Source organism: Carcharhinus amblyrhynchos, unplaced genomic scaffold, assembly GCF_965287045.1.
Source record: "Carcharhinus amblyrhynchos unplaced genomic scaffold, sCarAmb.v2.hapA scaffold_56, whole genome shotgun sequence".
Taxonomy (NCBI): Eukaryota; Metazoa; Chordata; class Chondrichthyes; order Carcharhiniformes; family Carcharhinidae; genus Carcharhinus; species Carcharhinus amblyrhynchos.
The window spans coordinates 157,166-169,595 of record NW_027649797.1 but is presented as its reverse complement, the minus strand read 5'-3'; the positions used below and the strand labels follow the sequence as shown (position 1 = coordinate 169,595).

The 12,430-nt window shown below is 42.4% G+C and overlaps 1 protein-coding gene across 3 annotated transcripts in view; it reads right to left on the bottom strand.

Moving 5' to 3' along the window:
• The window catches only part of LOC145337667 (MORN repeat-containing protein 1-like), a 189,933-nt gene that overhangs the window by 103,269 nt on the left and 74,234 nt on the right, over positions 1 to 12,430 (bottom strand). For 2 of the 3 annotated variants that reach the window (XM_080182483.1, XM_080182482.1), the window contains exon 11: positions 10,479 to 10,544. The exons of the other annotated variant lie outside the window; for it this stretch is intronic. In XM_080182483.1, coding sequence (XP_080038609.1) covers positions 10,479 to 10,544 — 66 coding nt within the window. The remainder of the gene's footprint in view (positions 1 to 10,478; positions 10,545 to 12,430) is intronic. 3 annotated transcript variants of the gene reach the window in all.

The window sequence follows — 12,430 nt, the reverse complement described above, 5'->3', positions numbered from 1 at the left end:
CAAAAGTCACGTTTTTGCATCTAAGCATAACAGTTGACCCCTTTTCAGCCACAGCATGCTATACTTGTATGAGGAGTCAGCCTCAAACTTTCGCCCCACGGGTGGATGTTTTACTTATAACTGGGCACAGGGATCAGGCAGGCGATATGGGCTGTGTTATGAAGATGCGAGGGAGTTTGAGACATGCTCAAATAGAGCAGACTCCAATGTGGTGAGTGACAAAGGGAAATGTGTCTTCCAACAAAATGAATGAAGTTTGAAACTGGGTTCAAGCTAGACGTTGTAATGTTTGCTAACTTATCACATAACTATGCTGCAGTGTGGGAATTCGGTGTTGGTGAAAAACTGGTGTGAGAATGGAAGAAGAAAGAATCCATGCTGAAGAAACCCAAGACTAAATTTGCCATGAGAACAGGGACCAGTCACTGGCCTGATCTTGAGACAGTAAAAAGTTTCACAATACCAGGTTAAAGTCCAACCAGTTTATTTGATAGTAAACCCACAAGCTTTCGGAAACACTGTTCCTAAACCTGACGAAGGAACAGTGTTTCTGAAAGCTTGTGGATTTACTATCAAATAACCTGGTTGGACTTTAACCTGGTGTTGTGAAACTTTTTACTGTGTTTACCCCAGTCCAACGCTGGCATCTCCTCATCCTGATCTTGAGAAGCATGTATTGAAAATCATCACAGTGCTTTCATTATTGGACATGCAATGTGTTTATACGCTTAACTAGGCCAAGTCAAGTCCTGAGAGCAGGATCTTTAGAAGTTTCAAAAGACTTATAAGCCTTGGTCTATGCTCAGTTACTTAGCTCTTGCTCTGCCAGTCAATAAGACCATGGACTGGTTTTCTCTCCGAACTCCACATTCCAGTCCTTTCTCCATATCACTTGATTCTATTTGTGTCCAAAAATCTCTTTTTGAATATATATAACTCAGCATCCTTGCCTTCTTTGGTCTAAAATTCCACATAGTCACAACTATTTGTGCAAGAGATTTCTCCTCACCTCAATGCTAAGTAGCTGACCCCATATCCTCACACTGTGCCTCCAAGTTCTAAACCCTCCAACTAGGAGAAACACCCTCTCAGCATCGACATTTAGGGGTAGCACAGTGGCACAGTGGTTAGCACTGCTGCCTCACAGCGCCAGGGGCCTTGGTTTGATTCCCACCTTGGATGACGTGTGGAGTTTGCATGTTCTCCCAGTGTCTAAGTGGGTTTCCTCTGGGTGCTCCAGTTTCCTCCCACAGTCCAAAAATGTGCGGGTTAGGTTGATTGGCCATGATAAATTGCCCTTTATTGTTCCAAAATGTGTAGGTTAGATGGATTGGCCATGTTAAATTGTCCCTTAGTGTCAGGGGGATTTGCAGGGTAAATACGTGGAGTTATGGAGATAGGACCTGAGTGGGAATGTTGTCAGTGCAGGCTCGATGGACCAAATGGCTGACTTCTGCACTGTAGGGATTCTAAGACTCTGTCAAGTGCAGCTCCCCAGAGTTGGCAGAGGCAGCGTGAAACTCAATCATACAGCCTTGAAGAACACAATCCAATTTACAGTTTGTGTTGTCACATAAGCAGTGAGGGAATCTCACTATCTCTGAACTAGAGTTGGATTTCATTGAGATAATGGCCCAAATCTTTGGCGGAGTGGCAATTGCCTTTGCAAGGGATAAGGCAGCAGGTGGGTAGGGTGACAGGTAGACAGCTGGGTAGGGCGGTAGGTAGATAGGGTAACAAGGTGGCAGCTGGGTAAGGTGGTACATGGGTAGGATGACAGGTGGATGAGGTGGTAGGGAGGGTGAGGTGGGTATTGTGGGTAGGGTGAATGAGTGAGTCGGTAATATCAGTGTCCATGTTGGTGTTTGAATCATAAAAGTGGCTAGCCCAAGAAGCTTGGAATTCTCAGCAGTTTAAGAGTTAACAACACATGTTCTGTGCACAAACACATTGACGTCAAATAGTTATGGCTTATTCTACTCCATTCCACCCTTAATTATTGGTTTAATTGGTGATTTTCTACTTGGGTGGTAATGCTTTACATCTGTGATTAAATCACAACTGAAAACAATGCAAAAAGTACAGTTAACAACCAAAATTTTACCAATAGATGCTAATCGTGTTAAAACACTACACTCAAATAGGGACTATTAAAGCAACCTGCACATTCGACATAGTTTCTGCTAAAATTAAATATAAACATAATTTACTTTTGAAATAGTATCTTTTAACAATCTGGCACAAGAGGAATGTATCATGGCAACTATGAAAGGAATCAGAAACAGGGAAACAAAAGCAGAGCTGGAAGGAAATCCAGAACAAATGAGTTTCCTAATTTTACTCACGATAAAGGCAGCTTCAATGCAAACTGATTTTTGAGATGCTTTGCCTGGAAAACGTCAGCTTAACTTCTCATTTTGGTGAAAAGTAGACAGAAGAGAATAAGATGATAGACAAAATAAAATAAGTGTACAGTTTTTTTCCTGGAAAGCTTCCTCTGATGAACCACAAGCCAGAATAGATTACCCACTGTCTACTCTCAAAGCTAGAGGAGAACCATGCTTTGTGGTACAACATCTTTGCCAGTTGGCAATGCTATTTCTCACCATCCCATTTTCTCCTCACTTTGCCTCTGAGGGCGGAATTTACTGCAGGCAATGGGAGTCCCTCTTGCTGGCTAGACAGCTGGCAAGAGCCCCAAGTCATCTCCTTTGTGGAAGATCTGCTTAATTAAATGTTTCTCAGGAATCACAGTGGCCAGTGCTGAAACTGCTTCAAGATCAAGGATCCAAGGGGCAGAAATACACCTTACAATGGACTGCAAAACACTAACGTATCACTGTACTGCAGGGTACTGGAGTATCAATGTACTGCAGGGTACTGGAGTATGTATGCATTGCAGAGTAGTGGAGTATCAATGTACTGCAGGGTAATGGACTATGAGTGCACTGCAGGGTACTGGAGTATCAATGAACTGCAAAGTGCTGGAGTATGAATGCACTGCATGGTAGTGGAGTATCAATGTACTGCAGGGTAGTTGAGTATCAATATACTGCAGGGTACTGGGGTATCAATGTACTGCAGGGTACTGGGGTATCAATGTACTGCATTGTAGTGGAATATCAATGTACTGTCGGGTACTCGAGTATCAATGTGCCGCAGAGTACTGGAGTATCAATGTACTGCAGGGTGCTGGAGTATCAATGTGCTGCAGGGTGCTGGAGTATCAATGTGCTGCAGGATACTGGAGTATCAATGTACTGCAGGGCACTGGAGTATCAATGTACTGCAGGGTACTGGAGTATCAATGTACTGCAGGGTGCTAGAGTATCAATGTGCTGCAGGGAACTGGAGTATCAATGTACTACAGGATAGTGGAATATCAATGTACTGCAGGGAACTGGAGTATCAATGTACTGCAGTGTACTGGAGTATCAATGTATTGCAGGATACTGGGGTATCAATGTGCTGCAGGGCCCTGGAGTTTCAATGTCTGCAGGGTGCCGGAGTATCAATGTGCTGCAGGATACTGGGGTATCAATGTACTGCAGGACAGTGAGGTTATCAATGTACTGCAGGGTGCTGGAATATCGATGTGCTACAGAATAGTGGGGTATCAAAGTACTGCAGAGTACTGGAGTATCAATGTATTGCGGGGTACTGGAGTATCAATGTACTGCAGGGTACTGGAGTATCAATGTACTGCATGGTACTGGAGTATCAATGTACTGTCGGGTACTCGAGTATCAATATGCCGCAGAGTACTGGAGTATCAATGTACTGCAGGGTGCTGGAGTATCAATGTGCTGCAGGATACTGGAGTATCAATGTACTGCAAGGAACTGGAGTATCAATGTACTGCACGGTACTGGAATATCAATGTGCTGCAGGGAACTGGAGTATCAATGTACTACAGGATAGTGGAATATCAATGTACTGCAGGGCACTGGAGTATCAATGTACTGCAGGGTACTGGAGTATCAATGTACTGCAGGGTGCTGGAGTATCAATGTGCTGCAGGGAACTGAAGTATCAATGTACTACAGGATAGTGGAATATCAATGTACTGCAGGGAACTGGAGTATCAATGTACTGCAGTGTACTAGAGTATCAATGTATTGCAGGATACTGGGGTATCAATGTGCTGCAGGGCCCTGGAGTATCAATGTCTGCAGGGTGCTGGAGTATCAATGTGCTGCAGGATACTGGGGTATCAATGTACTGCAGGACAGTGGGGTTATCAATGTACTGCAGGGTGCTGGAATATCGATGTGCTACAGAATAGTGGGGTATCAAAGTACTGCTGGGTACTGGAGTATCAATGTACTGCGGGGTACTGGAGTATCAATGTACTGCAGGGTACTGGAGTATCAATGTGCTGCATGATAGTGGGGTATGCATGTGCTGCAGGATACTGGGGTATGCATGTACTGCAGGATACTGTGGTATCAACGTGTTGCAGGGTACTGGAGTATCAATGTACAGCGGGGTACTGGAGTATCAATGTACTGCAGGATACTGAGGTATCAGTGTACTGGAGGATATTGCATTATATGTGTACTGCAGTATAAGTGCACTGGCCTCGAACTTCTTACTGATCACCAGCCTTGCTGTCCCCTTGGCACAGCCTGGTGCCTGGTGCCTAACAGGCAGTACCAGGCTGCCAGGCTGCCTCCCTGCCCTTGACCTCCCAGAGGGCCTTAATGGCTCCCAGTCCCAACATCGAGGATATCATGCCTGGCCCCTGTTGTTGGGGACCATATATGATCCCTGCTGGTGTGGGCCTCCACTGGGGTGGTTAGAAACATACGTGAGTCTGGACGATACCGATACCTTAGATTTAAATGAGACTATGAATATTGTAATAAGCCTCGTACTGTTCCCTGTTACGTGACTGATTATGTCAGAAGAGATGATCCAGGAAGATTGTGACTGGTCAGGTGCCAGTTGCAATTCTCGTTGTTGGTCTCCTGCTTAAATAGCTTAGTGGGCTGGGAAAATCACGCCCGCTGTCTTTCAGATATTATGTCAATGTTCTCTCTGGTAGACTCGAATGGCCCAATATTGATCAAAACCTATCCCTCAACCAACATTGCAAGAACAGTTGAACTTTTCATTACCATATTGCTGTTTGTGGGACCATGTTGTTCAGAAATTGCCAGCTGCATTTCCACATACGACAGAGACTATACTATCATAGTGCAGTCATTGGCTGTCATTCGGGGGATAGCACAAGATACTGAAAGTGGATATAAACACAAGCTTGTTTCATTCTTTCTTAATCATGAGTTGAGACTCATATAATAACTGTACCTTGGGTAAGGTGCAAACAACTTGTGTTGCCCAACTCCAAAATGAGTCAGCAGCTTCAAGAGCAGAAGGGCAAGGGGAGAAATATGGGGGGAGGGACTGGGCAACAATAAAATATGGAACCTCATGCAATACCTCCCACTATCATGAGAATCACAGCCAGATACTCAAAGGGAATACAGAGTGACAGGGAGCTACCTGTCGAACATTAAACAACCAGTCCAAAGAAAGATTATGAATGAGCTCTGCCTGGAACAGGTCAGGTTGACCGATCACTTTGGTAAACTGTAAACAGGACAGTGTAAACTTTAATCTGCACAGGATAATAAAGGCAGATCTTCTAAGAGGCATTTTCCAGTACAGTTAATCTTCCGTATAAAGATGAACACAGGTTTGAAACACTGTTGATTTCTGTCACAATTGATACCAGCTTCAATTGTGACAGAATTGTGACAGAATAGGTTGTACAGCTATTCCAGCACAACAATTAGTAGACAACTGTAAATCATTGTGCCCAAGGCAATGTCGTATGATCCATTTGCTAATGGAACTTAGTAAATTTCCATATTTTGCAGACGAACCTGAACAAAGTTTTCTTCAAATGACCCAGCACTAATTCCCCAAACCTTCTAGCAATAATTCCCCAAACATTTCAGCTCTAATTCCCCAAACATTCCTGCTCTAAATCCCCAAATGTTCCAGCAATAATTCCCCAAACGTTCCAGCAACAATTCCCCAAACATTTCAGCAATAATTCCCCAAACATTCCTGCTCTAATTCCCCAAACATTCCCGCTCTAAATCCCCAAATGTTCCAACAATAATTCCCCAAACATTTCAGCAATAATTCCCCAAACATTCCGGCTCTAATTTCCCAAACATTCCAGCAATAATTCCCCAAACATTTCAGCAATAATTCCCCAAACATTTCAGCAATAATTCCCCAAACATTCCTGCTCTAAATCCCCAAATGTTCTAACAAAAATTCCCCAAACATTTCAGCAATAATTCCCCAAACATTCCTGCTCTAATTCCCCAAACATTCCAGCAATAATTCCTAAAACATTCCAGCAATAATTCCATAAACATTCCAACACTAATTCCACAACATTCCAGCAATAATTCCCCCAACATTCCAGCTCTAATTCCCCAAACATTACAGCAATAATTCCTCAAACATTCCTGCTCTAATTCTCCCAAATCTTCCATAAATAATTCCCCAAACATTCCAGGTCTAACATTCCAAACATTCCAGCTCTAATTCCCCAAACATTCCAGCAATAATTCCCTAAACATTCCATAAATAATTCCCCAAACATTCCAGCTCTAATTCCCCAAACCTTGTAGCAATAATTCCCCAAACATTCCAGCACTAATTCCCCAAACACTCCGGCACTAATCTCCAAACATTCCAACACTAATTCCCCAAACATTCCAGATCTAATTCCCCAAACCTTCTAGCAATAATTCCTCAAACATTCCTGCTCTAATTCTCCCAACATCCCCAAATCTTCCATAAATAATTCCCCAAACATTCCAGCACTAATTCCTCAAACATTCCAGCAATAATTCCCCAAACATTCCAGGTCTAACATTCCAAACATTCCAGCACAAATCTCCAAACATTCCAACACTAATTCCCCAAACATTCCAGCTCTAATTCCCCAAACATTCCAGCAATAATTCTCTAAACATTCCATAAATAATTCCCCAAGCATTCTAGCTCTAATTCCCCAAACCTTCTAGCAATAATTCCCCAAACATTCCAGCACTAATTCCCTAAACATTCCAGCACTAATTCTCCAAACATTCCAGGTCTAACATTCCAAACATTCCAGCACTAATCTCCAAACATTCCAACGCTAATTCCCCAAACATTCCAGCTCTAATTCCCCAAACCTTCTAGCAATAATTCCCCAAACATTCCAGCACTAATTCCCTAAACATTCCAGCACTAATTCTCCAAACATTCCAGGTCTAACATTCCAAACATTCCAGCACTAATCTCCAAACATTCTAACACTAATTCCCCAAACATTCCAGCTCTAATTCCCCAACTCTTCTAGCAATAATTCCTCAAACATTCCAGCAATAATTCCCCATACATTCCAGGTCTAACATTCCAAATACTCCAGCATTAATCCCCAAACATTCCAACACTAATTCCCCAAACATTCCAGCAATAATTCCCTAAACATTCCATAAATAATTCCCCAAACATTCCAACTATAACTCCCCAAACATTCCAGCTCTAATTCCTCAAACATTCAAGCAATAATTCCCCAAACGTTCCAGGTCTAACATTCCAAACATTCCAGCTGTAGCTCCCCAAACATTCAGCTCTAATTCCCCAGGCATTCCAGGTTTAATTTCCCCAAACATTCCAGCAATAATTCCCCAAACATCCCAGCTCTAATATCGTAAACATTCCAGCTCTAATTCCCCAAATATTACAGTTCTAACATCCCAAACATTCCAGCTCTAATTCCCCAAACATCCCAGCTCTAATATCGTAAACATTCCAACTCTAATTCCCCAAATATTACAGTTCCAACATCCCAAACATTCCAGCTCTAATTCCCCAGACATTCCAGCTCGAACATCCCAAATCATTCCAGTGCTAATTCCCACAATATTCCATTTCTAACTCCAAAAATGTTCCATTTTCAAATTGTCAGATCTGGATCATTGCAATTGAGCTGGGGGGGAGGTGGTGTTGGGCAGGAGGCTGAATGGTGAGGAAATGTTCCATGCTCTTTCTCTGGAAAGCTACCAGTAATCCCTGTTGATAGATGAGCGTTTACGGATGAGGCTCACAGATGAGCCCAGGATCTGACTCAATTGTATTGTCTTCCACTGTAAAACATCCTGCCAGCACTTACCATCTTGCTGCCAACAGGAATGGCTGCTTGCAAACATACCCTAGCGATCGTAATGGCCTCAGGACGGGGGCAAGTCACAAGGGCAAGTTGATAAGGGAGGTTGTGTTGAAGATACAAGCACAAAAAGCATCATGAAAACACAGCTAAATCACTGACTCTGGCAGTTATTAATCCTGGAGTTTTCACAGGATGACCACCCCACTTGATTATACATTCTTTAACCCTCTTTAAATATTTTTAAAATTGAAAATTGAAAATGTTTGACATCAGTAAGAAACTACAAGGTTAGTTTAATGCCTCCATGATTTACATCCAGCATTTCCCGCTGCAGTGTCTTGGGGGTTCGTTTTTCATTCCTGAGGACAGATGATTGGCAATCCTGTGGACAGGATTACCTGCATGTGTGTTCACTTTTACCAGCTCACTAAAGAGACTGAACAGGCAAGAGAGATTTTATTTCAATGGGTTTGAATTCCAGAGCAAAGTAGTCTTGTCAGGAAATAACTTTGACTGAAATTGCTACAAACCAAGGTCTATTCCTATCTCGTAAATATATGCAAGAAATAAGGAACTTGCACATAAGTAGCACCTTGTCACATCTCCAAGGATGTTGCAGAGCATTTCACATCAAATGTATTAATCTTCAGATTGTTAACCAGGTAGACGATGCAGTCATTCTGCTCAAAGCAAGGTCCCACAAACAGCAATGAGATGGTTAACGACTTCCCTGCTTTGTGGCATGGTTGGCTGTAGGACTATGTGTAAGGGCATCAATAGAGCTCCCTGAGCTTTTTCAAACACGTCATGGGATTTTTTTACTTCCACCAAAACCACTGGGACAGAGGTGAAGGAAGCTAATGACTGCACTCTCGCAGTACTGCACTACAGTATCACCAGAGATTATGGGCTCAAGTCTCTGGAGCCAGGTACTTGAAACCACAACCTTCTGTTTGGAGGCAAGAGGGGATATTATCTGAGCCAAGAATGTCAATTTGAGAAAACATAGCCATGCTTCCTCCATTACAATGGTAAGCTGCAAAAATATTCCATTGGCTGTAAAGTGCTTCAAGATGCCGTGGGTTGTGAAAAGTGCTACATAAATACAAGTCTTTCTCAAGGAGAGATGTGGCTGATTTTACATACCTACTGTAGCAGCTATATTTGAGAATGTGCAGGAAGAGAGCAGTGTGTATCTGAACCATCCCCACTGAATGAAATTGTAACCAATGTGAATCTTCCACATCCAGTTCTGACTGTGAGCTCTGAGGGTGGCACCAGCTGTGAAGAGGCAAATAACTCACAGAAAACCAACAACCTGTGAAACATGCACAGCCCAGGGGACAGCACGCACATGGATCCTCCATCTCTATCCACGCTGAAGCCACAGATGTGTGACATGTATTTGTGTCATTAAATGTGTTGTCTGTATTAACTCTTTCACGGTCATTAAACTCCTGGCACTGAATGTCTCTCTGTAGATCATTCTGACACAGATAGTGACTGAACCAACTCCCTATGTCACAACAGATAAAATCAATTTGTACCACCAGCACTTCTTATTGTTTGTTGCAAGTAGAGTTGTTTTTGGAACCCACCCTGTTCTATCAATTGATATAACATAAAGGGGAAAGCGAGAAGCACTGAGGAAAGTCAGGAGGAACATTTCAACCCAAAAGGAGGAGATTTGTGGAACAAAGCATCAGGGAAAGGCATTACAGTGAAATGGATTCAGGTGCAATTAGGAGAAAGAAGAAATATAGCAGGGATGTCTAAACTACTGCCTCTGGGCTGTATGTATCTTGTGAGCCCTGCTGTTCGATTTTATTGATGTGAATTATTCTTATTCACTGTTTTTCCTGCTAAATTTCATGGGCCTGAGGAAAAGGGTTTTTCTGAGTGCTGTTATTGGTGGATAAATCTTTAATCTGAAAATAAAGATCAATTAGTGTCAGGAACTTGAGACTTATGGAAATTAGTGAGAATGTTCACTTAAAGCTTAAATAAGCTCCATGGTACAAATCTTAGGGGCCACTTACACTCCTGGCTTAAAGGCTACTCTGAGAGGGTGGAGTTGATCTATGACAGAGTCATGCTCACCAGGTCTGCTGTGCTCTTTTGTGGTCCTGGTTAGTTTCTACTTGTTAGCTTTCGCACTGGCTGCCTGCCCAAGCTAGGAGGCAGTCCGCTCATACGCCACACACATACAGCAGAAAGCACCCTGGCCTCCCAGGAAGAATGCAGGCTGGCACGATACTGGGAATCAGCCACTAAGGTAGAAGACAATTACCATAAAGAGCTTCCTCCTGCTGGTTTATTCCAGTTCTCTTGTTGACTGGCAAAGAGTCTGATGTATCTAAGAGAGAAACAAAGCACTTTCAGTCAAATAACTGGGCCTCAGTCGTTGCTGCTGACAATGTCCAAGAAGTTTTTGGGTCTGTATTTGTCATATTAGATTGATTTATCCGCCATTTACACATAGTGTGGGTAAGTGCTTCTGTGAGAGGCTGACAAAGCTGAAACAAAGAAAATAGTTATTTATTACATAAAGTTCTAAGTAATGATGGAATTGAGATTATGATTGATTTGTGAAAGTTGGATTTAATTAGGGAACTTGGAGGGAAAAGGCCCTGAGGGAAGGAAGAAAGTAAAGACACCAAGCCTTTGTGGTGAGATGGGAGATGTAGTGGTTGTGGTGCCCGTATCTTTAAGATAGCACAACAGGAGACTGTCACCTGACTTGAGGAGCCAAGAGCAAGTGATCACCCCAGAGGGCAAAGTCCTCTCTCGGTTAGCCATGTAGACAACATGTAAAGGCCAGACCGCTGCTCCTAGAGGCTGCAAGCGCTTATACATAGTTTCTTGTTATCAATAAATACCTTTTGTTCCTAACAAAGTAGGAAGCCTCTTGACAACATCCAAAGCATGCCACGCTATTACAGGAAAGAGGGCCAGAGGGCCATACAAAGAGCTGGAATTTCAGGAGGTTTATAACGGTGAAGACAGAAGTAGATAACAGATCGAGAGTGGTGGTGACAAGACAACTGACTAATAGTTTCATGAAAGCAAGAGATTTTGAGCTGCGGCTGAGAAAGGGGATTGTATACACGTCACTCAAAGCCAATGCGCAGGTTTAAAAAATAATCAGATAGGCTAATGGAACTGCTGGACATTATGTCTGGTAGGCTGGACTTCAACAGTACAAAACCTTGGTCAGACTGCATTCAAGAAAGGAATGAGCCTTGAAAGGGATAAGGAGCTGATCTACCCGAATGATATTGGGGTTTAAAGGGTTAAATTACCAAGCTGGTTTGCATAAACTTGACATGCATTCCTCTGAGTTTAGAAGGTTGAAGGGTGATCTAACTGAGATGTTTAAAATGATAAGGGGATCTGAAAGGCTAGATACAGAGAAAGTATTTCCTTTGTTGGGGAAGTCAGAACAAGAGGCATAATCTAAAAATTGGAACGAGGATATTCAGGAATGAAAGCAGGAAGTACTTTTTCACACAAAGGATCATGGAAATCTGAAAAGGTTATGGATGCTAGTAAAAAGAAAAAACCTGTCTTCACAAGTTCAAAAGAGCAACATAGGCTCTAATTAATGTTGGTAATAATAGAGAACAAACACTTAACATGTTCTTATGACTTCCTCTAGTCTTTTAATAGATGTCTTTAACCCATTTATTTTGACTTATTAAAGTCCATACAATGACTTTTGTTTTCACAATTACAATATATTTTAGCATTCCAGGAGGAATTTTTTTTTGTTGAAAGACAGAATTGCAGGGAGGCTCTCAAAATGCAGGAAAATTCACAAAGCACATTGTCAGAAATCAAATTTTTAGGGGCATGTAGCCTAGAGAAATCAAACCTTGCACCTTCATCATTCACATCCTTTGCAACAATTTTTAACTGCATTATTGTTGGAAATTCCAATTTTCTGCACTTTAGGCTTTTTCTACCACTTGCACAAGCAATGCGAACAAATGTTGGGTTGGCTTGCGGTTTAAGTAATAACCTTTCTATGTTCCACTGCAAACACTCTTCTTCACAGCAATATTTAAAATAAACTTGCACTCATGTAGCACTTCTCACGACCACAGGTTGTAAAGTGCTTTACAACCAATGAATACTTGGAGCAAACATGGGGTGCCATGGTGGCACAGTGGTTAGCACTGCTGCCTCACAGCGCCAGGGACCCGGGTTCAATTCACTGTTTGTGTGGAGTTTACACATTCT